Consider the following 26907-nt stretch of genomic DNA (forward strand, 5'->3'; position numbering starts at 1 on the left):
AATATTTGGTGTTGGACACTTCCCAAAAAGCTTTCAGATTAAACAAACAAGGCACAGTTTTCATTTGCTGTCCTGAAGCCTTTTGCTGTCCAGACATCCCTGCCATACGGGAGCACACAGACAATGAAATCCATAAAAAGTGTAACTGAAATAGAAATAAAAGCAATACTGCTGGCCCAGCCTGGGCACTGTGGTTGGACATGGTGAGTGTTGCCCTTCAGGTTGCTGATGTTAACAGGGAGCAGGCAGCTTGTTTGCCCAAAGCTCTCTCCATCGGGAAGTAGCCATCACAGTAATGGCACCTGCAAGGCTGTGAGCTGACACCGTGTCCAAAGCACGTTTGCCTGCGCACCTCGCCCTGACCAAAGATCACACACCCTCACCACGGCCGTACCAACCCTATTTATGCTGGACCTTGCCCAGATGAACAAGGGATTTGGTTTCATTATCTTTTACTTTCAGATAATTTTGTTGTGCATACATTCTGACCAGAGAAATTACTGCTGCCCTTCTTCGGGGCTCACCCAGGACGTGTGAGGGCCCCTCACAGCATGGGGTGCCCAGGGCCTGGGACAAATTTCACTCTAAAGAGTGAGAGCTGTGCTGCAGCATCACCACAGTGCCTGTGTGGGGACTGAGGGCCATGTGAACAAGGTGTAACAGTGGAGGTGGCAGGGCCCTGGTTGGGAGCCCAAGAGACCGTTTGTCTGGGTCTCAGGATATAGGCCAGTACTGGCCTTCACTGCCAGGTTACCAAATTAATTTCAATAAACCCTGTCTCTTAGCAATTGAGGGCATGAAAAAGGGTTTGGTTTGGTGTTGGTTTTCATGTTGTTTAAGACTTCCAAGGTTTGGCCTGGTGCATCAGGCCAGCTCCATGGCCTCCATTCGGGGGTTGTGACACTGCACAGGCTGTGTCCAGAATCCCTGGAGGTGTCCTGGCTGGTGGCTCTGTGTGTGGAGCCCCATGAACAGGCTGGGCTGTGCAGCAGCAGCAGTGACAGCCAGGGCTGGGGTGCTGGGCTGGCAGGCGTTGCTCCTGTCCTGGCTGGCCAGTACCATTTTCTGCTGCTCATGGCCAAGATTTGACAGTGTGTAATGTTTCCTAAAATGTCTGTATAAATAATTTAGGCTTCATCATGCAACATTTCTTAAGATAAAGCAAGTCACTTTTGTGACCTTCTTTCCATAGGTTTAAAAAGTACTTGTGAACATCTGTTAAAATTCAGATACATGTGCTTCCACTTTTATTGGCTGTCAAGCAGTAGAAAAATCACTTCAACTTGAAATATTTGATATAGAATATTTCTAGACTCTGGTATGACTTGCTTGCTGCCACTCACATCCTCCTCCCTATTTTCTATTGAGACTCATTTCTTTTTTCACTTGTTGGCACATATTTTCTTCTTGCCAAATCTCTTTCTGTCTCACCCATCAAAACAAACACATCAGAAAAACTTAGATTTTTCTTGGCCTAATTTATTTCTACTATTACTACTGTTTATTGGTGTACCTGCACTGTGTTCTAGAAAGTTACACGTCTAATGAGTAGATCAAAATATAGTTAGTCTGGTGGTTTAAACTAAGAAATTAAGCAGAGAAGGCCCTGCTTGTAATGTTTGCTTTCCTTCTCCCTCTTTCCTCTTCTGCTTTGCTTTATTTATGCTGATGGATTGTAATAAATGCATCATGGGGGAAAAAAAGAGGAGCCTTACTAATAACAATAAGGATACATAGATTGTAAACATTTCAAGAAGAAATCTCTATATTTTCATGATATGCATAAATAACAAAAGTGCTTTTAAAATTCTTTCCATTTTTTTAAAAAAATGAAGCACAAATAATAAGCATGCATTATCTTTCAATAGACTCACATAAAAACATTTGCAGTTTTTCTTTAATTTGTTGACAAATTAACACTATGTTGGTATGTAGGGTCCATTCCACTGAAAGCTCTCTCTAAATTATGCTGCTGCAGAAAAATAAAGGCCATATCAGCTAATAATATTATGGAGGTTCTTGCTCACCCACTTCTATCTAGATACCTTTTGTTTGAGTAGGGGCTGTTCTGTAACTGAAATTTCTGTCATCTGGTTGTTTCTTTGCAGGTAAATGGTAAAACAATTTGTTCGCGTTGTGTAACTCCAAACTTGAAGTGGTCTGGCAGTTTTTAGTCCTAAGCACTATAAATCATCGTGATTCCTGTGGCGTGGCAGACTGATAGTGCCAGTCCAGGCAGAAACTGCTTTTTTTTCATTTGTGTATTTTCTGAGTAATTAGAAGACATAGTTTCTGTAAGTTCAAACTCCCTTAGCGCTCACTCAGGCAGATTTGCTGACTTCACTGACCCCAAGTGTTGCTGAAGTGGGGGAGGGAGATGATAGCTCTTGGACTTGGAACTTGTATCACAGCCGTTGATTTTATAATCTGAATTCCCTGCTGAAGGGCATGGGAATTCTGCACAGACGTTGCTGTTACCAGAGGATGGTAAACTGAGGATCTAGAGACTCTGGAGGATAAGTCATTAGGATACAGCATCAAAATTGGACTCTGGGGACCAGAGCTCTGTAGCAATCCTGTCAGCATTGCCTAAATCATGAAAGCATGCAGTCACGAGGTAGAGCTGCCTGCATCCCACTTCACAGTTACAGTTCTGTAGAAGTCTTTGCTTTTCAAGCCATTTTGTATCGTTTTACTCATTTGTACAGTATTTGGCACAAGACCAGTCTGTTCTGGTGCTCCAGAGGTGGACTGTGGGCTCGAGGGCTGCATCAGCCTTTTGCACAGAGCTGTATTTTATCTTCAGAAAGTACTGGTGCATGGTGTGAGGTGTAAATGAGGAACACTTACCTCCCCGCTAGATTATAACAGAGACTGTCGACAGCACAGTGTTAGTGAAAACTGGAGTTCTTTCCCTTCCTGTTTCAGTATTGTATCCTATGTGAATTTTTTGTTGCAAGGTTCTGTATTAGCTGAGAGGTCAGAAAGCCACACAAGTCTGAAAAACTTCTTGCATATAAATAAATTAGTTCAAGCTTTGCAAAACTATCAAATTCTTGACCTCCTTTTGGGTGTCACTTCTTTAATTGAATTAAATGTATTTCCAGTAGGCAGGTAACTAATAAACACCATCCTTTATCTGATGCTGCTGCTGCACAAACAAGGAAGTAAATGCAAAAAGTCCTGATCCCTGATAGTAACAGAAAAATCTTATCAGTTTTGCCAAAGAAAAGCAAAGTCATCCACTGCTGATAAATCACATATTCACTGCATTAAAACAAATGGAAAGGTGGGGTTTTATTGAAGCTGTTTAAAACGGTTTCATTTAATGATGCATCTTTGCCTTCTGAGGTGACTCCTAAAATCAGTAAAGCCTAAGTATTTTTGAAGACACTTAGCACTATGCTGCCCTGTGCTGTTAGCATTATTAAATATGTTAGCATTATGCTGCCATTACTGTGTTTAGTTTTCTTCTTGGGAATGCTTTGAATGAAACGTTATCGTCAGAAAAAATTAATTTGTCTTCAAGACTGCGGTATCCACCTTACAAAAGCAGAAATCCGCAGCACAATCCTAGTCATAATGATTTTGCAAGTTCTGGTTCATTGCCAAACTTGTGGTCATATTTCCAGCGTTACAATAGCATGTTGTACAAAGTAGATGAAAAAACATTAGTTTGAAGTTAGGTGAATGTTTTTATACTGATTTCAGGGAGGCATGGAATTAATACAGTAAAAATTGTAGTGGTTGTGTTTATGTACTAGTACATGTTTTTTGAAAATTCTCTCTTAAGAAAAGTTAAAACATTTAAGAACTGGGCATGTCTCTGCTCAAGCTCCTGTGTTTGTATTAGTTCAAAGAGGAAGCTTTTGCACTACACAAAACAGGGTGTTACAAGGAAGTTTGTGTTTGAGCATATACTGTTGAGAGTGTCACTTCTCAGTAGGTGTAAAGGGCATAGGTGTACACCCTCTACGGTAAACAAAAATTACCATCAAAGTCATAGATGGATTCCCTCAATAAAGAACCAAAAAGAACCTTCCTATCTGCTTCTAGAAATCCTCACAGTTGTGTGGCTGGCAGTGCCACAGGTGTAACATGCATTCCTTAAGGAATAGTACAGCACAGGGGTATTGCTGTAGCTGCAATACATTTGTTGAAGAAAAGTGTAATCAGTTTTAAACAAGCAAAAACTAAGATAAGTTCTTTACTACTGAGCTTTTTTCTTCTTCACTAAACAGATAAAGTCTGGCAACCAACAAGAAGGGAGACACTCCAATTTTCTTTTTTTCATGCAGTAATGAAAGTTTGTGGTATAAGCTAGACAGGTAAAACATACCTTGTTTAAGAGAAAAATGACTGTAAAACCATCAGATGTCTTAGTTGAACTAAGTTGAACTGCACAACAGATCAATTAATGCCTGCAGTCTGTAAAGGAAATTGGTGTTGGACCACCACAGATTACAGTATGAGTCATACTTGGTTGCATGGTAATGTAATGGAGTCTAATGTTTCCCAGTTGCTATCTGCAGAACCCACATGATCTGGCTTTATGTTTTCTCCCCTCCTTCCTTTTTTTGCACACGAACACACCTTGTATCATAAACAAGATATGAACTCTTAAAAAATAAAAAAAATTTAAAAAAAAAAAAAAATCCAGGCAAACAACCCTGCAGTATGAATACCTCTACTTAGCCATAGCAGGTGGTGGGCTAATTGTTGAGATTTAATTTTGTTATTACTCCACCTCCATGAGCAGCTTCCTTCTAGCTCTGACAGATAAAATTAGGAATTGCCTCTTCTCTTGATCCTCTCCTCAGAGAATCTCAAATGTAGTAAGTCTGTGGAAGAAAAATATTCTGCTTTCATTGCTGCTTTACAAAGACACTTTATTAATAGAGTTAACGTAACGAGATATCCTGCATAGCTGTTCACAGGTGAGCATATCTAAAACATATCTTCATTTACAGCTAACTACCCATGAACCTTTAACTTTTGATAAGCAGAGAGTTACTTTCCTTTGAATTTTCTATTCTATGACTTGAACTTCGCTCTGTGGCAAGTTGAGGAAGTTAGGTTGCTTGAAAACCATCCTCACTGAGTCCATCTAGGTTCTATTTAAAGCAAATAGAAAGAAACCAGTGTGTAACTGGTTGGGTAATTTCTGTTTCCAGTTTAAGGTGTGTGCAAAAGCTTAGAAAATACAGAATTGCTTAATAGCTTGAAGAAATGAAAGAAGACTTTACTGGAAGGAAGTTGTGGTTCTGAGTTCATCAGCCCCTGTCATCTGAATTTTCTCTCTCTGAAGTCTGTTCAACTAAATCCAAAACCACCACTGTACTAGCAATTGCAGTGTGTAAACATAACAATATTTGACATTTATAATTGTACCTGCTTACTTTAAAACAAATTTTTTTCCCTCACTTTATGTTTTTGATTGAAAGTGTCCTCTGATTCTTCACAAAAAAAGCAGAGTCAGCAATGCTTCAGATGGCAGCATCTGTTGTCTTGGAAACATGAATTCAGCACCCCAAAGAAAGAATACTTGTTTTCATAGAAACAAAGGGCTTGCTTGATAACTTACCTTGTTTGCATTTAATCTGTTCTAATTACATTTCAGGTATCTGTAGCCTCAACTAATTTCTACTCATATGATTTTTTTATTAGATGTTTCTAACTGGAGGAAGGCACTGGAGCATGTATTTTATGGTGTTTACCCGTATATGCCTTCAAGAAGTATCTAAACTCCTTCCCGGTAATAGATTAGCCAATCTGTGCTAGGTATGTGCTTTTCCTTATTGCATCCATGATAACGTTAAATCCCCCTCTGCTATTTTCAGGAAAAAAATAAGAAGGTTTGGTGGGGGCGTATTTTAGGTTGGGGGGTGTTTTGGAGTGTTTTTGCTGTTTCTTTACTTACTAATAAGACATTTCTAGAATGTGTAACAAATTATATTCCCTTGCCCGCGGCAAGTCCCCCTGGCCCTCCCCAGCGCACAGCTGTTTGTTAACGCTGGGAACGGTGCGCCATCGTCTGGAGAAGTCGGGAACGGCCTGGAAGGCTCCCAGGTGAGGGGAGTCCTTGTCTGTACAGGTGTGTCAGGCTTGTTCCCACAGGGGGCTTGGAAACGAGAAATCAGTAAAAAAAAGGCAGAATATTTGTATGCTACACTGAACTATGGATCATCATCTTAACTATGAAAATGTTTGTTTACGGTGTTTATCTCAAAAATTCTGTTTTGAATTTAAAAGGCCAGATACTAGACTAAGGTAACTGGTTTTACTAGTTCACATTTCATCAGTTTATTTAGGGGTTTATTAAATAATTTCTTTGTGTGTGCTTTGGGAAAAAGAAATAGGAAGATTGCAGGGACTTGGATGCTCTTAATGCACCTATGATAAAAGCAAATTTTTAGTCTGCTTGCCATCTGGGTCCTTTTATTTATTCATCAGCTGAACTAAAAATCCTGTGTACATCAGTACTTAGTTTACTATGTAAAACAATGCAAAACACACTCTGGACAGACAGCACTGACTGGTTTCACATACCCTCATGTACTGGCTGATAATGGTCCTGGAGAACCAACTTATCTTTTTACCATCTATAATAATAAGGCAATCATGAAGCAGTCATCTTAAGGATGAAATTATACTTTAACTTATGAAATGGCTTTTTTCCCCTACACAAATTGATGCCATAAAAGGTGTAAATCTTCATAGCTGTAATAAAAGCAGTTATTTTGTACTGCATATTTAGTACCGGTCGCTTTCAAACTGTGTGATACTGAGAAAAAACAATGGAGAAAAGGAAAGTAGAGATAAAAGAGCAAAAATTCTCAAAAGACCAAATATAATTATGAGGATACCATCATTTTACAGCTGTACACATAGAAGGCAGCTATACATGTGTTTGAAGAGCAGATTGCTGTGGAGGCTGCAGAGCAGTAAATGGAAAGGATCCATATTTATTCTAGTAGTTTCCAAAGTTGTGTCAGGTATTTCAGAGAAAGAAGGAGCATGTAGGGTCCTTCCTAGGGCATTCAGCTGTGGAAAATGGAATAAGAAGAGTAGAACAGAGCAGGATTTGCAAGCTCCAGAGCACAGAGACTGCCAGTGCCCAGCACAATTTGTTACAGAGGGGAGGATGGTGTGAAACTGGAAAGGGAATTAAGGGTGGAGAATGTGGAGGAAATTTATCTTTTTTTTTGTGGTAGAAAGGGAATATAGAGGCTTTTAGATCAGGTCTTTCCTATGAATTAGCAACTTGGTGGCTGAAGGCTTTTTTTAAAATCTATCAATCAAAGAGGAAATGACCAGGCAAGGGCAAGCCTGTGGAGAGGACAGAATATGGCAAGAAAACAGAGAGGGAAGCTGAGAGCAGTGGCACAATGCAAAGAGCTGGTAAAACATGCGACTGCTGTGCTAACTCCTGCAAAAACTGAATGTGCTTGGAGCAACCAGCAAGAAAAAAGACCCTGGCAATGCCAGTTTGGATGGATAGAGGGAAATGAGCTGGATATTTCCAGGGGATTGTCCCCTATGCTTGAGATCCCAAGGGAACTTGTGCTCTGGCAATGGATTAGTTTATTGAACTAGGAAGCTGCTGCAGTATGTACCGTGTCTTTTACCCAACTACCCATCTTTGTTTATTACACTCTTGTAGTTATTTGTAGAGAGAAATGATGCTTTAACAGCCCTGCCCTGTGCAGTGCAGTGCAGTGTCCTCATGAGATCCCACCAAAATACCTGAACAAAATTCTTGCCACTCATTACTTGATGGGTGTCTTTTGGGTTTTTTGGTTCTGTGTCAGAAAATTACTTTTAAATGCCAGCCTACTGCTTTTCTGAGTCATTCTGCCACTTGGGAGTGATTCTGCAAGAAGTAGTAGATACGTACAGTAGTAAGATAATTGAAGACCAGATTCAAGTATGGCATTTTAAATGGTAATTCTGCTAGTGAAGAAAGAAATGCTGCTGGTATTGAAAAGACAAAATGGCAACACAATTAAAAACAAAGACCAAAACACATAATTGAGCAAGGAAAACATTCAGAAACAAAATATGTTTCTGATAATTTTCTTCTTAGGATAAGAACACTTCAGAAAGAAAGAGTGGGATGTGGGGGTTTGCAGTCTACTCATATGAAAATGTTTTATTGACTCATATGAGTAGGTTGTCATCAAAACTGTATCTGTGCTTCAGAAAAGGATGGGTGACAATCACAGATTTAGAAAGGAAAAACCTTCTCCCAGTGTGGACTTTCAGAAGTGGCAGAATTTTCTCGGGATTTCATCTGTTCAATCAGCAAGAGCATTCCAGCACAGCTCTGGAAACCAGGGATACTAGTTGTGGAAACCTGCTCAGATCTTTCAAGTCTTTTGCTGAGAAAGAAGTCCTGTCAAGTATATGCATTTTCATTTCAAGCAGAGGATTTGTTAGAAGGAAAAGAATACTGTACGAGTGTGTAAACTATCTTAGCCACATGAAATAATCTGGTTTGGAAAGACACGAAACCTTATTTATAATAATGCCCCTTTTCTCTAAGCTGATACTGAAAATTATCTTGAAGTATCTATAAAAACTTACTGATTGTTTTCTTCTTTATTCTCATTTCATCTTCTGTTGCCTTTTCTCTGAACTTCCAGTCTACAGACCTTGCTAACAAGGGCCCCTCAAGGGTGTATGTAGGGTTTCAGGAATGTTTTGCCAGTTGCTTTATGGTGATCCTTCACCATACTTTGTCAACTTATATTTTCTAAAGTGCAATTGTTGCGTGTGAAATCACAAGTCTTAAATTGTTCTGACTAAAGGCAGAGACTTAATTCTATGTGTAGCATCTGCAAACTGAGTTAAAGTTGAGTGTTCAGACATTTCAAAACACAGCTGCCCTAAGAATCAGATTGCTGTAACAATTCAAAGATGATGAGATAGAGAAATACAAATAAATATTTTATAAGACAATGTGAAGTTTAATAATTGATTTGATAAAACCCACAATAAAGCAACACACCTTTTTTTTTCAATTAAACAAATGTATAGTAAATTATTAAAAAACTGCAAATACAATACATGTCTACTGTACTTCAACATCTAATTACATCGACTGTAAACCCCAATTTAATTAAAACCCATTTGAGCAGTAGTATGTGCAAAATACCTGTTGTTTGTGGTTTGGGGTGTTTTTGCCAGTAAGTTTGTAAGGATGGGATGCACATTTTTCACGAACTGTGATATGGCTTAATTAATGATAGTGTTTGTATTGCAGCATCACCTTCCCGAGCGCGGTGCTGCTTTTGAGCTGCACGTGCTCCCATGCTGTACACGGGTGTTCCCGTTTCTTGCCCAAACAGATACAAACACAGTCCAGTGTTATGTGCACTTTGTCCAAATTCACAATGTGCTGTCAGTTTTCATCAATAAAAATTCATCATGTGACCCCTACCTCCAAAAAAGGAAGAAGCCAAGATTGTTACCGCCAAATGCAGATACAAATCAGCCTGATGAAAATTCTAAAACAGACAGTAGCTGAAGTATTCACAGCTGAGTATCACAATAACCTTAACCGGGCAAAAATTTTCCTTTCTGATGCACACAGAGAACTACTTTTCATATCAGTGAAAGTTCTGCATAAAGATGAAAGTACAGAATAAGCAAAAAATATTTGAAGCCAAGTTCTTCTCATCTTCTGAACTTTGTAGGTCGTATTTTTGCTGCCCTTAACTTCTTCAATGTCAATGACTTCAGAAGCAGATTAAATCTGAGCTTGTAGGTGTATGATACATTAGTGTCAAGATTTATTATCTTGTGTACATTCAAAATACAGGGGTTCCACAATGAGGCCAAACAGTTCCACTTCGTGGAGTCTGAGCTGTCCAGATGAACACACAGTCTTTTCAGGTTGCCTCCTCTCTGTAAATACAAAAGGCCCTTTCTGCCACTGTAGGTTGTTATGATATTGTTGTCCAACACCGTTAGGTTACTGAGCTTGCTTGGATCTTGCTTTATTCATAAGCTAAGTAGTGGGAACTGCTATTGCAGTGGCATTCCTGTCAGGATGCTGCCATGCTGTGCTCAAAGCAAAGATGAAAAGGTCAGAGATTGTGATGGATGGAATTGTGCATCTCTATAACTTCTGCTCCCCACTTTCCTGTTGGATGCCCATCTCTGTAGATGGCATTTGAGAGTATTTCCATGTCAAACATCTATCATTTTACTTTTAAAACAAAACAATCATGGAAAAATGATCAATTACGGGACATTTATTAATTACAATTAGAATGCATGCTAATCAACTGGCCTTTTAACGTGAATCAAATGATGGTTTAGACATTCAAGATTATTAATAATAAAATTCATCTTACAAGTCAAAACTTTGTAAAATAAATAACCTGTTTCTAATGTATAAATCCTATTCTAAAATACATTAACGATAACTGATCACTTAAAACACTTTGGGTCCAGTGTTGAGTCTCTAGTTAAATACCAGAAGTCTGGGCAAGGATCTTCCTATCTGGATCTCTGAATGCCCAGATTAAAGCTAACTTTCTGGTCTGGGTTCAGTAAATTCTGTATTTTGCAGTATCTCTGAAGAGACAGTTTCCACAAGAATTCAACTTAATGTATGTGTTAATAGTTTGAGATGCTGTATGAAAATTACTATTGTAAAAATACTGAATAATGAATTTGGGGATCATGATATATTGTGCAACCCTGGTATGATCAGCATTAGAGACTTTTGAATGAAATACTGAATACTTGATGCTCTGTTTGGAGTGCAGGTACTTTGTGGTACGTAATGATTAAAGGACAATATTTGACTGTAATTTGTGAGGTATCTGCAGAGCCATGTTCCAGTTTGTAAACAATAATCCAAAAACAGCTTTGTCGCAAAATCATAATAAATTGAATAAACCAGTACAAGGGAGAGAGTGAAATACATGTTCTGTAGGGCAACCACTGCACTTTTTGCAGCACCAGTTCTCCCTGCTGCATGTCCCATGGAAAAATCCACATATTAATGGTTACTATTGGATAATTTTCATTTTGCATTTATTGCTCTCAGTCTTTGACTACATAAGGTAAAGAATAAGGCAGCAGTTCCCAAAACATATGAAATTAGGCACTGGAACTCTGACAACTCGCACAGGTTTTGCTCATTTCTTGTTTGTAACTCTGAAGCTGGACAGAGCACTTGTACATTCCAAACGTGTTCAGCAGCAGTTGTCGGGCCTTGGACTGAACATCTTCCCATTTAGATGAACTACCAGGAACTGGAAAATTAAGAAAATAATTAATAAATTCACTCTGTAAGAAACCTGGGCAATCCAAATGTTCTCAAACTTCTCACAGTGTCACTGATGAGAATAATTTTTGCTCCACTTGTTTATTAATTTAGTATTGTTCTTGTGGTCACTGTGTGACCTCTTTATTATAACTCTCTTTATTATTTTACACCTCTCTTGACAGAACTCTGTGTGTGTCTGACACTTTCCCCCAAAAACCTGAGCTTTCTTACTAAGAACTGATATTCGTAGTAAAATATATTCGTAGTATTGTTAGATGTCTGAATCAGCACATGTTTTGGCAAAACATTTCTTTTTCATGTGTTAGATTGATCCATATTAGAACTTCACCCTTTCTTTCCCTAAGCATGTGAGAAAATTTCTGAGGAGAAATTTTGTGTTGCTTTTTTTTCCCCTACCCAAAGAATCTGCATTGGGTATTTTGGTATGAATCTATTTTATTTGCACAATTTTCATTTACACCATGTGTTTGTGGGCCAAGGTATTCTATTCCCTGCTGTACAAAACCAGAGTTAGTAGATTTTCTTTCCCCAGAATGATATTTCTTGGTTCAACTTAAATAATAATATGAAGAGGAAGTGGCAGGGTTTTTCCTACACTTGGATTTAATTTAGAATTATGCTATCCAGCAGCTTACCTAGTTGCAAGTGGACTATGGCAGTTGTTTTTCCTGCAGTGAGAGACCAAACATTTAAATCTTCTATAGAATAAACATCTTCAATTTTCATCAAGTCTTCCTTGATGCGATCCACGTTTAAGTGCCGTGGAACTCCTGTGATGCCAAACATGAGATAAAATTAATTCTGTCTTCTGCAAAGTTTCAGTAGCCTTTAAAATGTCGTGACAGATCTCAATGTCAAAAAAAAATAGAATTTGTGCTGTTGGAAGTGATTTGTAACTTCCATGTTGTCAACAGAAAATAATATGGAAATGAACCTGTTAAGTCCAGTATGGATACAGAAGTTGTACAGGAATTGCAGTGCTGTCTCAACTGGAATCTGTCCTGTCCAGAATCCACTCTCTGGCAACAGGCAACGTTAGATCCTTTGCAATTATGTAATTTTGTTGACAACTTTACTGCAGCTTCTAGCCCCTAGTAACTGCTTAGGCCAGACTCTAAGGCCAAAATCTGTTAAAAAATAAAATGCTAGGGCCTGTCTCCTGAAACTTCTCTTCAGCTACCTGGTATGTTCACAGGCTACAGTAATCCATGTGCAGTGGTCACCACAGAGGACTGTGTCTTACAGTGTGTCATCTCTGCAAATCAGAGATCAAGTCTTTTAGGTATTTTCAACAGCACCTCTGTAACTTAACCATCACCAGCCCTTTATCTGTACAAAGGGCAAAATCAAAATTTTAGATGATCAACATGGCTCAAAAACTAATACAAGTACCGAATAAACTCTTTCTGAGTAGTTTTGATTCTATAGTAGCTTTTATTGCTTATTTTCTAGTTTTATGGAGTTTCTTTAAATATACTATGAGGAGTCCAGCCACTTGCTTCTCAAATTTCTTCAGACTTTTTGCATGACTTCTCTGAACCTGCTGCCTTACTGTCTCTTAAATTATGTTAGTTCCATACTACCTCTTTTGAAAGTTCAGTGTCTAGGATTGTCTCATATGAAACAAAATTTTCCTACTAGTGGAGACCATCAAAATTTATTTAGCTGATAAATAACTAGCTGTCTGGTATTTGTACAGCTTTCTTTTTCCCAGGAAAAATGGACTTAAATTCTCGTATCTACATGGTACTTGTGATGGGCTTCCATTCTGCCTTATAAATCTATATTAAAAGCTGGAATCTCATTGCTTGTGTTGGATAGCTATTTAATTTTTTAATTTAGCATTCTTAGTATAATGAGGAAGCTTAAGTTAATACTAAATGTTGATACAGCTTCAAGGGCCTTGATGTTGCAGAAGCACTTTCCAGTACAAACACAAGTCCATTCTCTGGAGATCCTGAATTTGAGTTGGCAAAGTTCCCTAGCATGCATAAAGCCCATGTATCATCACTTTTAATGACATCATTAATTTAGAGATTTTTATGACAACTGGGATACCTATGCAAACAGCTACAACTCAAAACATCTGGAATCTGATACTTCATTAGTTTGTCTTATCTATTTTCTTCAGCTAAATCTATTGCCTTGGAGGGTTCTTCAGTGAATTTCATCATTTTTACCTTCTCAGTGAACTTCCACTTTGTTTGATTTTTTTTTTTTTTAATCTTAAGTGACAGCAAAAGCACTTGACTGAAGATTCTGAGGTTTCTGATTTAACTTCATAACGTAATAAAAGTAAAGTCAATGATAATTCACATTAAACAGTTAAGAATGTGCAGTTAAAACCTAGGATTTTTCTCCCAGCCCTAACATCTCTACTTTCATAAAGTAATAGTACTAGATCAAGCAGTAATAGTTGGCATGTAAGCTATGATAAAGCAAAGGATGTTGCTGACATGTTTCCTTCTATGTCACAAGAGATAAGATCCTTCAGCCTATGTTCAGCTTTTTCTTCCCTTTTTTCTTCTTTTTACACCACTCTTAACTTGCAGCTTCCCCTATGGGAACAGCAGATACACACAAGTAATTCAAAGTAATGCAGTTGTGGAAAGGGGAAGACAGGACAGGCATGAACCACGTGTCCAGCCATTTAGCTAAGCTTGCTTCCTCCTTTTACCTGCATTCACATTCATTTTAGCTGTACAAGTAATTAAAGTGAGAGTGTAGAACTGAGTCTGGGCAAATGTTCACTTGATTTAGCTGAGAGTCACTGCAGACACACAGGAAAGTTCTGTACATTTCACTTCCCCATCTCCTGATGGTAAAGAGTGTGCAGACATAGGACTTGTGTTGTTCTGGCCAAGTCAGACACCTAAAGACTGCTGCAATTTAGAGGAACCATAAAGAACCACCAGACTAAAGAGCACCAATACAGACAGATCTCCAGGCACAACCCAGTTAGAGATGGTGATCATGATATCAAGAAAGGGCCAATGCTCACTGGTATTTGGCATGTAAGGTACTTCAGACTGGGCACAGATCTTACCTTCCAGAATAATAACTCCTGTGTCACACAGAATTCGAATTGTTGTAAAAACCACCAGTATGGAAAATACATATGTACATATAGGATCAGCAATCTTGTATTCTGGCTGCAAGGGAAATTTCACAATGTCAAAGGATGTACGAAAACAAGCTCCCTTACAAAAATGTGACTCAGAAAACACAGTTACTTCTAGTTCCAAATTTTATGAATAATTTTTTTTGCTTGAATAGTTAGAAAATATGTAATAGAAACAGTTTTGCTTATTTTGCATGAATGTATGAAGCTTATCATAAAATACCACAGATACTTTAAATAACTTATAAAACCAGGCCCCTTTTTACTTTAATCACAGGAGCTGAAATGCCAAGAATTGCCCCGTGCCTCCAGAAGAGGCCCCTCCTTACCTTAAAGCGGATGATGTAGGCAGCTACGAGCACCCCGATGCTCTGTACCAGGTCCCCCAGGGCATGGACAAACGCTGCTCTCACGGCCAGGCTGCTGTGTCCATGGCTGCTGCCCTGGGCTGTGTTTGGAGAGTTCGGCTGAGGTACGTGAGAGTGAGGGTGGGAATGGGAGTGGGAGTGAAGGTGGCCAGATTGATTCAGCAAAAACCCCATTCTGAAAGTGGAAGAAGAAAAATGCTTCAAGAAACAGGCTTTAGGGAGGATTTGTTGGTGTTTTTCATTTTAAACCAAGTAATTGAAAAAGTTGTATTCAGCGTAATTGCTTGTCTTATTTATGAAAATTCAGAGGTCCAGCAAAATTACATCCCAAGAGGAAGTTACAGGCCATGAATGAATTAGCAGCTTATTCAGAAATACATTTGTGAGTGTTAATGGAGAGAGAGATCTTACATTAAGTTAACTGCAACACCGACGGCTGCTGTGATGAGCATTATATCACCATTTATTTCATAGTCCATATGGATAGTTCTCTGAACAGCCTCATACAAGAGGAATGCCATAAGGATATAGACCAGCAGTACACTAATGATGGCTGACAGTACTTCTGCAAACAGAAAGGAAAAAATGTTATAAAAATGTGTCTCAGATCCATTTTTATTTCCAAATTAGAATGTGGACAGGGCCTTGTTTTAACTACTTTATGCATATTATACCTAATATAAACAAACAAGTTGTGTGGCAAATAAAACTTGTAAAATAGGATTAAGCAATGGAGTTTGTTCTAATCTACTCCTTCACATGTCCCTGTCATCAGTGTATACCTCAAATTATGTTTTCTCTGAAAACTTCTGCACAGGTGATGATCCTGACTTCTTCACACAGCCCAGAACATTTGCCTGAGAAGTCGCAAGCAAAGGCCCTGTCCAGGGGTGAGGAGGACAGGTGATCTCAAACATCACCAGTCCACCCACAATAAGAGAAACAAAAGTTTAAGGTCCTACCACAAAGAAAATAGGTACTTCCAAATGGTCCACTTGATTGCTTTTATCATAAACTTACTTTTACCCTCTAGCTTCATATTCTTAAAACTATTGCTGTGCAGCAGCTGAAATGTAACAAAATAAAAGCAATACAGCTGACAGAGAAAACATTAGCCCAGTTAATGATTGTCCCAGTTATAAGCAAGTTAATACAGGGCTTTACAAAAAGCACTGGGAAAACCTTAATGCTCACTCCATTGTATTACATGTAAATCTGCAGCCATGCCTGAGTAATCTGTAATCATTATGCATAATGCTTATTACTGTCACTTGCCAGATGGATCACTGGGATCTCAGCCTTCCTCTGCAAACTCAGAGGTGGAATTAATTTACTTGGAATTGTAATGGTTGTTCTTCCCCCTAGTTCCACACGTTGCCCTGATTTCCTCCCCAGTAAGGGCAAAGTTCTGCCCTTGGCTATACCATAGCTCTAAGAACACTCATCTGAGAATTGCCTCTGTTCTCCCTCTGCTTTGAATCTGTCAGCATGCAGTACAACTTTGGTTACTGCAGTTGTCATTTCTAACTCAGAAGTGGTTTAGTTTTATTTATTGAGTATTACAGAAAAAAACCCCAAAATGCAGTTATATCAGCATTTTAATATCACCAAAATCACTTGATCCATACACTGAATTATTAGCATCATTATGGGAGAAGACACTCACACCAACGCATTCAGCTGCTGGGTTGTGTGTCAATGCCTGGATGAGGAACAGCATTACCAGGCAGTAACAAGGCTCTGAAAGGGAACTGTCACAATCTGAGATGATTTCAGAGCAACTTGAAAATTCTGGAAATATCCATGCAAATGGAAGTGATCTTTATGAAGCTGGCAATGGCCTTAAAAATAGACAATACATTGCTTAGAAGGTTTTCCAGAATGCTTTTTTAAAAACTTGTCAAGCCATAGCATATTAGCATTTACCAGAGAAACAATACAGTGTGCTTTTACAATCTAAACCCATGTTATCTGCAATGGAAACCAGTGTTTTCCTTGCAGTTTCTTCCACAGTCACTGTCATGTCAGCATTGTAAATCTGGCTGAGATCTTTCACTTCTTGTGAAATGAACTGTGCACTGTTTCAGTGGACTGTCTGATTGTCATTACTGACATTGTCTCTGCAGCAATGGAAAAGTGCCAGGTTCCATATCTATGCTTAAATCTGCTCAGTGTCTTGCTGAAAAGGAGGTATCTGCACTTGGTGGTGAAACTGAACTATTTTTGGCTTCAAGAATTTAATTCTTTTTCAACATGACTGCAATTTCCATTATTTTGTCTTCACTTTTCTAACCCATTCTTAAATCTGTCAGCTTCCTTTTCACCACTGAAAATGGAATAAAACTGAAGATGGAACTTATATATTATGTATGCAAGGAGAATTCAAATAAATGAAAATTAGCACTAACTTCTTTCTGGAATTCAACTAGATAACTAACAGGTCTGTTGCTTTTACAAAGCAATGTTTATGGGAACAAGTTTGAAAATTCATCATTCTAAAACTAAAATAATGAGTACCAGAAACATTGTTCTTTAGAACATTTTCATGCCTGCTGAATGTATGGATTATCTTAAAACTAAATGCAAAGCAGGTCAGTGATGAGACAGTTCTTGCACGTATTCCCAGCTTTAAAAAAATGCTCCACATCTTTTTCTGACAGATGCCCAATCTGTACCCTATTTTTAACATCCCGACATGTTTTAACATCTCTCTTGTGAAATTTAAGCTATTCTTGAACTGGTATTATTTGCTGACAAGCTTCTTACATATAGGTTACTTGGAAAAACGTGTTACAATGAGGATATACCCTAGAAACTGCTTTGTTCCATTACCAGCACTCACTGATGTGTGAAACTGGGCCCTCAGGCCACAGCATTCAGACTGGGTGCCTAAAATCAGGCAAATAAATTTCACAAATGTGATTTTTAAAAAGACTGTGTGTAGTAATTTTGAACCATCCCATCTGCATTTTGGGGGTCCCTGGCAAGGCCTTTACCCACTTCCTTTTCCCTAGTGCAGCACAGAAACTCTTCTCCCCAGCCCCAGGCTCTCCTCCTCCTCCTCCAGAGAGCTGCACTGCTGCTACTCATGCAGGATGGTTGAAGTAAAAAGGAACCCTGGAAATTGTGTAGTCCTGCTTAAAGGAGGATCAACTACAGCAGGTGGCTCAGGGCTGCTTCCAGGTGAATTTCATGTATTTCCAACTGAGGACACTCCACAACCTGTTCTAGTCCTTGACCACCTACTGGCACTGGGAGCAGAAAAGGAGCAAGTGTTGCAGAACTGAGAAGCTTCTCTCCTAGGGAGAAGGGCAGTACAGACTAATTTTATGGGCCACATCTGGCCCATGGACCACCACTGGACTAGTCTGACTAGTATTTTTCTTGGCAGTAAAATGGAAAGAAAAAAATATATAGAAAATGAGGTGGCAGGAATCCTCAGGGATTTCTTCTTTCACATTAATTGCAAAGTCAGCGAAAATTTACAGGACTGAGCAAGATTTTAATGGTTAAGCAAGTTCCTTTTATTCTTCTTAAGATACACCCCTGTTTTAATCTAGGCCATGGCATGTTCAATGTATATGCTATTTGGTTTTAGAAAAGTTACAAAGACATAGAAACTACCCAAATGATTTTGAAATAGGGTTAAAGCATGTATAAATGCTAACAAACATCCTTCTGCAGAGTATGAGCAAATGCCAGGGGCATGCCTGCAAGGTCAGGTTTCAGTATCAGGGGAGCTCCTATCACAAAATTAAAACTTAATGAAAGAAAAGTTTGTAATGGGAAATGCTGGCATTGCTAATGCTTTCTTGCTAGAGCCCCAGAGAGCTTAGCTAGTGTACAGAGTTATGCATTCATGCACTAGTGACTAACTGATGACAAATGACAAGGAGTGATGGAGTTGTTGAATTCTACTGCTGTTCTAGCAGCAAAAATAAGAATTGCAAATAGTGACTACACAAGATTGAAATTCCTTGGAAAATGTATGCTGTAGAGTGTCATAGAAAATAGGTAGAAAACTGTGACACTAGAAATTATCTATTTCATGAAAAAGAAACTTTGAAGCTTTTGCTAAAATGTCTACAGACTTGCAGCTGCATATTATGGATTATTATATCCAGTTAGCAACCACATGAAAACACCCTTTATCATCATTACATTTCCAAACATGAAGTAAGAAATCCTGAAAATATTCTTCCAAGGGTTAGTCCATAATTCTGTTTATACTTCTTTTTACAGACACCTAAACTGGACAGAGGTTAAGTAACTTGCTGTATTTTGCAAACCATGGGAAATTTTGACCTCAGCTTTCTGTAGTTCGGGGAATGCAAAAGGAATACTGATTTATACGACTTCTGGCAGGGCAGAGCTCTCTAATAATATGTTCTACATAACTTCTTAGTAGGGGATTAAAATGTAATTTTTCACATTGAATAGGACCTTTTACCAGTATCACAATTCTGCTGAAGTCAACAAGATTTTGTAAATCCTGGGTACTGGCAATAATCTGTTGTGAACAACAATGGGCTGCCATGCACAGCTCCTGCACCAACAATGTCATCATGAATTCCATTCCCCAGCCTCCCTCTTCAAGATGGAAGGTGAATCAAGCATTCAGGATTTAACTCTGACTCTGCTAAGTCCTAGTTGACAGAGATGGAGAGACTTGCCCTGCTCCCAGTGAATGAAATTCTGCCATCAAACTTTTGGCCAAGTTGTTGGTTTTTTTTCAGTCTATTCACTTGTGGGAATACAAGCTAAGTAGTGTATCCACAATGGCCAGAAAGGACATTAAGAGTCAGTTAAAGCAACTCTTAGGTTTGTTGCTACTTTCTTTCTAGCTACCTATTCTTCTAGAATTAGGTGCTCTTTACAGTTGTTGCTTAACATACTCTTTAATAGCAAAATCTGCTATCTACATACCTAAACGATGAAATCCAAAAGTGAACCTCTTTGTCGGAGATTTTGCAGACAGCCAGAGAGCGAGGAGGGTCAAAATAATACCACTAAGGTCAGTTAGCATGTGAAGTGCATCTGTCATAATTGCTAGACTGTTAGCAACATAGCCACCTGAAAACACAATTGGAAAAGTCAGGACACATGACACTTTTAATTATTTTACGTAATATCTTCTTGCATAGCTTACAGTTATTTCTTTTCAGAATAGTGCAGTAAGTACATGAGAGCCCTTCTCATACTCACTAAACATGAGGAGGTTTTGCCATTACAAGAAAAATGCCTTGCTATAATTTAAAGCTACCATAGTTAGAAGTGCAGTCAAGTGTGCTTTCTATTAAGAGTAACATAGAAAGGATTCACTCCTGTAATTCTAACAGAGACTACTTGCATTATAACGTTTGCGTGATCAGGTCCAAACAGTATCTTTTCTCTACATATTACTGCACATGTGTTTAATCAACTGATTCTTTTCTTAAACTACATCTGTTAAACATTCTGACATTACAGAACAGGAACAGAAGTCCAAAGACTCAATGACCAGGAAATTTACCCTGTCCCCTTTTTATTTTTATTACGTTATCTTTTAACCTTAATTATTCCCTGTCCTGGAAGAAGCATGTACGTTCTGCCAATATCTATTGCAGACAATGACTTTCAGTTGTACAGCATTTTTCTTTGTTATTACCATAATTTTTTCTTGTAATTATGAGCTGCATTGAGACAAATAACCTGAGATCAAAGGTGAATATCTTTGTTCCAATTCAACTGCTAGTGCTACTATTGGATGGGTGAGAGATTTAAACAGCACACCTCTTGCTTAAGTATCCCTTATACAAAGGGGAATCAAGGACAAGGCTGTGTTGTCTTCCATATGCTTGAAGGTAAGCCCATTATCTCAGAAAAGATCACATCTTCAGTGTCAGCTCAGCTATGATTTGGTTTCTCTTTTTACCTTGAGATTGTCGTGCAGCCTGTAAATTGTACTGAGCAAAGTGTGCAGCTGGTGTGCCATTTGGCAGGCTTCAGGCTCCAACTAACATTTCAAATAAAGAAATCTTCGTATACAATTAAAATTGTCTTAGTGAAGAGGCTGACCAGAAGAAATAGCAAAGGGGAATTCACAACTGGCTGATTGCTTTTAAGACTAGTCATAAAACCTGTGTGTGTGGCTGTGGGTGTTCTTATGTACACACCTGCAGACAGAGCTACTCTTTCCTCCCCAGCCAAACACGGAGCACAGTTGGTACTGCAGTACTATTTGTGCTGTGGGTAACTACCAAATGCACTACATTTCAAACAGCTCCTTTCCTCCAGTCCCTTTCTTCAATTGTTCAGAACTTTCTATGTCAAATTCTTCTGAGGCTGAAATTCTCCAAAAGGCCATCGCAGCTCAAAAACAATGAGTTTTTAAGATTTAGCAATTCAGCGGCTTTTTAAGTAAAATGAGTTACGCCTTTCCTTTCTGAATTAATTTTTGTTCTCCCATAATTTAAAAAAAAATTACTTAGAAAAGTGCAACTCAGCCTCTTTTATAGTCAACAGAGAAGAAACAATAATTTATATCCAAGGACATTTAGTTCAGCAGTTTATACATATCATTATCTATAGTATATATGTTGATTCATATGCATTAATTTTGAGAATCACTTCAGTCCAAGAAGAGTCAATTCCACTTCAGCTAGCCCCTCACTTTTAAAGACTTTAAAAATAAAATTATAAGGAAGGAATTCAGGTACTGAAGCTAAACATAGTGCAGCATGTGGATTAAGAAACATAATCGCCATTTATGGAATTCTGAAATCAAAGGTTCTCTGTTTCTAAAGGTATCGGTTCATCGCTCGGTTAAAGGTACTGCCTAGGGGAGTTTAAATACAATTGGCAACTTGGAAAAAAAGACATCTATAACCTTTACAAATAGCTTGATGGCTCACCACTGTTTTCAGTGACCCGTGAAGGACAGCAGTTCTCCTCATGGATGATCAATTAGAAATCTCTAAACATAGCTGAAGACATCAAAACCCTGTCAGAAAAGCTAATTAGGACTTGCAGTGTGTTTTTCATTTCTTGATGCACAATGGTTTCCCCAAAGTGTAAATTGTTATCTGGCTGTTCATCAAACTAAACAGCAAACACTGAGATAGGCTGGGGTAATGGGTTTGGAAAAAATATGCCAATCAAGATTTCATGAAAAAAGCTGCTGAAACAAGATTTCCTTCATCTTGACATTGGTAACAGACAGCAGAAAGACTTTTAGTGAAAAAATTGTCTGAAAGAGTCTTCTGCCTTTTCCCCATAAACTCAAATCTGTCAAAGATCATAGAAGGAAGTCAGTTTAAATGTCCTATATGATCAGAGTTTCCCAAATACCTGAGCTTCAGATCAATTCATAAAGTTCGGAAATTTGAAACCAACCATAGAGAACATAGTACAGGGCTGGAGTGAAGTAAATTAAGCAGGTGGGGCACTGACCCAGGACTTGGGGGCTATATCTCTAATTACTCTTCTGCTGATGATTACTTGCCCTGTGACAAGTCATTCAGGTCGAGATCCACAGAAGTACAGAGATATCCAAACCCTCTGATTATTCTCTGTGGAAGATGGATGCCTGAATATTTTATGGGTCTGGCCCTCAATGCTCTCTGATTCTATGCCCAAAGAACAAAATATGACTGGAAGCAGCACACCCAGACCCGAGGAGGATGAGCCACAGTACAGCACTAACATTCTGTACAGACAAATTCAGCCTGCACAAGTCCTGACTGTATGGGAAGAACAATAGATGATGTGACAGTGATGAGAGAGTATTTTTACTCTCAACATCTATTATTTCTAGAGCTCTCCCTGCACTAGCTATGGAGATGTCTACAACTGCATGAATCAGATCCAAAGCCCCAGTAGAAACACTCCCAGTGACTGGAGCATCAACCTGCCAACAGCTTGGACATTATTCAGTAAGAGGCCCTTCAGATGAACTAAATTCAGTGTACATCAGAACTCTGATAGGAACACAATCAGTTAACATCACTCTCATGTTAAAGGATGTCTAAGCCTAAAATACAACACTATTGCTTATCAAATTTACCTGAGTTCATGCTGAACTAAAATCTCAGCCAGAGAACAAAACATGGAGCCAGGGGGCAAATGGAGGCGTTCAGCCAAATCCCCACAACCAGTTTGACACATAGTGCCTTAGCCATAATAAGCTGATGTATTGTGGCAGTGTTATTAATGACCAGCCACACACTGAGACATGCTGAAGGGCAAACCCACTTTTTTTCTATTAACCCATGTTCCTGAAATAAGGCCCCAAATAAAACTGGGGCAGACACAGTCAATAGTCTGGTCTTTCTCTGACAAATGGAACATTCATTCTAGGGGTTTTCTTCCCCTACATCTGTGGGACAAACTGCATTATTTATCCTCTAGCAATCATTTTGCTTCCTATCCATCTTGCACAAATTTGTCTTAAAGACACAATTCACAGCTGTCCTAGCAAAATCATCCAAGAGCATGAGCTCAAGCTCACTTCACACGAGCACTCAATTGACTTAATTTGCAGAAGTCAGGAGGAGGATGTGGGTCCCATGCTACTGTTCTTCACTTCCAGAAAGTTTTTATGATTTGATTTTTTTTTCATGTTTGAATTATGGCAAGTAATTAATCTGATTAGCTCTGATTCAGACTTGAATGTTGAAAATAAAGAAATTTAAAAGCAATTAATTGCAATGGAGAGACCTGGCTCAACATACACATCAATGTAGTGGCACTGTGTAGTGCTCCCCACAACTCCAAATCAGGGGACAGTGGATGAGAGCGTTTAAGCATTTTTCAGGAGGCTGAGTCACACCCAGCAGACACTTGCACTGCATGGCATGGATGTATCCAAAAAAACAAATAGTAACAGGACACAGGAAATGAGATTAAAAGATAAATACTGAATTTTGTAAAAATGATTAGACAATGGCCAAGTCATAACATTTAACAGCTAATCTATGCATCTCAGGGACACTCATTTTATTTCAAGTCTATGCTGCTATAGCTTATTAGATAAAGCACAGTTGTTCAGTACAGACTGGTGTATAATGCACAGGTCTCCTCATCCTGCACGGTCATTAGGAGGGAGCAATAAAAGCTGAACTTGAGCAATAGGTTCACTCTTCTGACCAACAATCAGATCTTTATATAGGAACTCATTTTCAGGTAAAACCCCACTATACTTCTGCAAATACTAACAAAAACTACAAATAATTTAATGTGGCTACTTGGTATTCTTACACGTTGTAGCAGAAGGTGTTAAAATATCACTTTAATTGACTGTGCTCATATGATTTATGTCTGGATGGAGCACATGCTAGTCCAGAGCACAGCAGGACATCAAGAAGTTCTCAAGAGAGTGACTTTTTCACTGGATTGCTGTTGATAGCTCAGGACTTGTCTTTTCAGTTCTAAGTAATGTGTATTGCTGTATCTGGTGAATAAGGACAAATACCCCCCCAATATTAGTTTTGTTCTTATGGTAATGTCACATTTGAAACTCTATTACCCTCTTTTTCTCTTGTCGCAAACACAGCAAGATTTTAGGGCAATGATCAAACAATGCTGTGACTGAAATTGTTCATGCCACTTCTCCTTTGTTAAAAACACCTTAAAAACTTAAAAGGACAAATAAAAAGCCATTAGACAAAGAAAAATATGCATATTTAATACCACTTCGGGGGATTGGTAAGAGATTCAGGAAAGAGAAGTTCCAAATTCTTTCATGGAAAATACAGGTGGACTTCATTCCCTCTCACTCTCTGCACGTGCAGCTCATCTCTGTGGTCTCTCTAGTGGACTGATGGTTTCTCTCAGCAAATACCTTTTCAAAGCCACGGCCGGAGCAGGGTGACGAGCTGTGAGGCACCATGCCGGAGGGACGGCACAGAAGGCCCCCGACTCACCTATGAGCTCCCCCGTCATGAAGAGGAGGTAGAGAAGGGCAGCGAGCGTCAGCCGCTTCTTCACCTTCCTCTGCTTGGAGCGCTCCCGCCGGCTGCTGCAGCCGCTGCAGGGGTCCGGCCGGCTGGCTCGGGCGCTGCGCAGGGCGATGTCCCGGTCCAGCAAGGACTCATCGTCGGACGCCAGCCCCGGGGACGCCCCGTTCACCGGCGTGTCCGGGGCCGCCTCCGAGCCGTCGTCCGCCACCACCACGCGCAGCTTGTTAAACCTGGGGAAGTCCTCGTCTCCCACCTCGTCCGAGAAGTCAAAGGCACTGGAGTCGTTCAGGAACAGGGGGTCTTCGCTCCTGCCTAGCAGGGACTTGATGCTCGTCCAGAGCCCGGCCCCAGCCATAGCGGCGGCGCTCGGGGGCCTCGCGGGGCGCGGCCGACCCCCGAGCAGCCCGAGCGCGGCTCCGCTGGCGCAGCTGTGCCCTCGCAGGCAGCGCCCCGACCGCTCGTCGTCCCGTCAGGGCATGTCCCCTACATCGCCCCGCCGGGCCCTGCGCAGGCCGGACGGAACGCGGCGCGGGGCTCCGGCGCGGAGCGCCCCGGCACCGCCGGCCCACCGCGCCGCCTCCGCGCGGGGCACCGCGCCGCGAGGCGCTGTCACCGCCGCAGCTCCGGTCACCCCGCGCAGCGCTCAGCCGGCGCAGCCCCGGTCACGCCGCGGCCGGGCAGGCGGCGCCGGGCGCGGGGCCGCCTCCCTGCCGGCGCAGGGGGAACGCCGCCGCCGCCATGCGCGTCACATCCCTCCGCTCCGCGCACCGCCGCGGGCGGCCACCGCGCCGCCCCCGCAACCCCTGCGCGCTCCCGGGGCCGCCCCGCGCACGGCGGCGGCAGCAGCGGGCGGGACCCGCGTCCCCTGCGCGCCCGCGGACCCCGCCGGCACCGCGCCTGCGCCGCCCGCGCGGGACGAACGCGGGTTCGAGCCCCGCTGCCGCCGCCCCGCCGCGCCCGCGCTGCCCGCGGAGCGAGGGGATCGCGGTGCGGGGCTCGGGGGCGGCGGGGCCCGCTCGGGGCGGCGGCGGCTCCCGCGCGTCCCTCGGGGTGGCCTGAGGGGCTGTTCCCGTTCCTCCGTGCGCTTGTGTTGAGTGGGTAAATGCCACGCGAGGTAGAGACTAAGAACTGCCAAAGCCATACAATGCAGGTATGGTGGTCTGTGACAGACAAGAGGCTGTCTCCATGTACGCTGGAAGCCTGAACTGCATAGTTCCGTGCTCTGGCTTCAGATTTTGAAAGGCAGAAGTTTGCATTGTGTTGCTTTTCTCTTTCTCTGTCACTGCACAGCTCTTTACACCGTTTCAATAGCTCCATTAAGGCAGGCTTATAGGAAGTTTCATATGCCTTTCTGAACATTCCTTAAAGGATGTAAGGAGAAACAAACCGCAGGGACCCTGCTGATGTATAATTCCTTTCATAACTGTGCTCTAACTTAAGAGTAATTAGATTTTTGCCTTTATTAATTTTTCTGAGAGGTTATTCCCACTCCTCATTGGTCTGAGTACTAGAAATTTTCTCCTGATTTGCAGCCGACATGTGCTCAGCAGCTGTTTGTACCTATGGCCAAATTCTATTACTGTATTCAGTCAGTTCCCGAAGCCATAAATATTTCTGAGAAATGATGCCTGTCAGAGAGAAAGTACATATCTTGTTTTTTTGACTTGGTTGAAGGAAGTTACCAAGTGAAGACTGGAGAGTTGTATAGAAGTGCAGGATTTTGGAGACGGGCACTCCTTTTCTGGTAAGGGCTGATAGCAGATTCTGGCAGGCATCAGGGCGGTGCTGCAGAACGTGGAGTGAGCCCCTTCTTGGAACTGGCCTTGGGTGGAGGTTGCTTATTGTTGTTCTCTTAATGATGCCCAAAAATAGACAGTGTGACGCTTTGAGCTCCCCTTGTCACTTTACAATGTGACTGTTTTCCTGAGCATGTAATCTCAAGTTATTCTTCCTCAAGTGGCTAAAATGGTGCCATCTCCTGCCCTTTCACGCACCTCATAATTCCCCTGGCAGCATTATCAGCACAATTGTTCAGGGACCAGACAATGAACTGAGTCCCTGAAATGGGCCAGAATGAAACAATGCATATTGGAAGGGGTTTGGATATATTTGTTCCTGTAACTGAGACTGCTTCCGTGATCTCAACTCGCTTAGACATCAATATGACAGTTGTCA

At 40.6% G+C, this 26907-nt stretch overlaps 1 protein-coding gene across 1 annotated transcript; it reads right to left on the reverse strand.

Moving 5' to 3' along the window:
- Positions 1 to 8946: 8946 nt before the first annotated feature.
- On the reverse strand, positions 8947 to 25284 carry SLC30A4 (solute carrier family 30 member 4). The gene is made up of 7 exons (XM_032122864.1): positions 24697 to 25284; positions 19721 to 19867; positions 15206 to 15359; positions 14756 to 14969; positions 14352 to 14457; positions 11941 to 12075; positions 8947 to 11270 (listed from the first exon to the last, which is right to left on the reverse strand). Exons 1-7 carry the CDS (start codon positions 25085 to 25087, stop codon positions 11116 to 11118), a joined length of 1302 nt encoding a protein of 433 aa, XP_031978755.1. The 5' UTR covers positions 25088 to 25284; the 3' UTR covers positions 8947 to 11115.
- Between the last annotated feature and the right edge of the window lie 1623 nt (positions 25285 to 26907).

Source organism: Corvus moneduloides, chromosome 13 (assembly GCF_009650955.1).
Source record: "Corvus moneduloides isolate bCorMon1 chromosome 13, bCorMon1.pri, whole genome shotgun sequence".
NCBI classification, from domain to species: domain Eukaryota; kingdom Metazoa; phylum Chordata; class Aves; order Passeriformes; family Corvidae; genus Corvus; species Corvus moneduloides.

Coding starts and splice junctions, on each gene's coding strand:
- SLC30A4 (XM_032122864.1), bottom strand. CDS start 25,087: ATGGCTGGGGCCGGGCTCTGGACGAGCATCAAGTCCCTGCTAGGCAGG. Junction 15,360..19,720: donor TTTTGGATTTCATCGTTTAG/GTATGTAGATAG, acceptor TTCTGTTTGCAG/AAGTACTGTCAGCCATCATT. Junction 12,076..14,351: donor AGGAGTTATTATTCTGGAAG/GTAAGATCTGTG, acceptor TTGGCATCACAG/GAGTTCCACGGCACTTAAAC.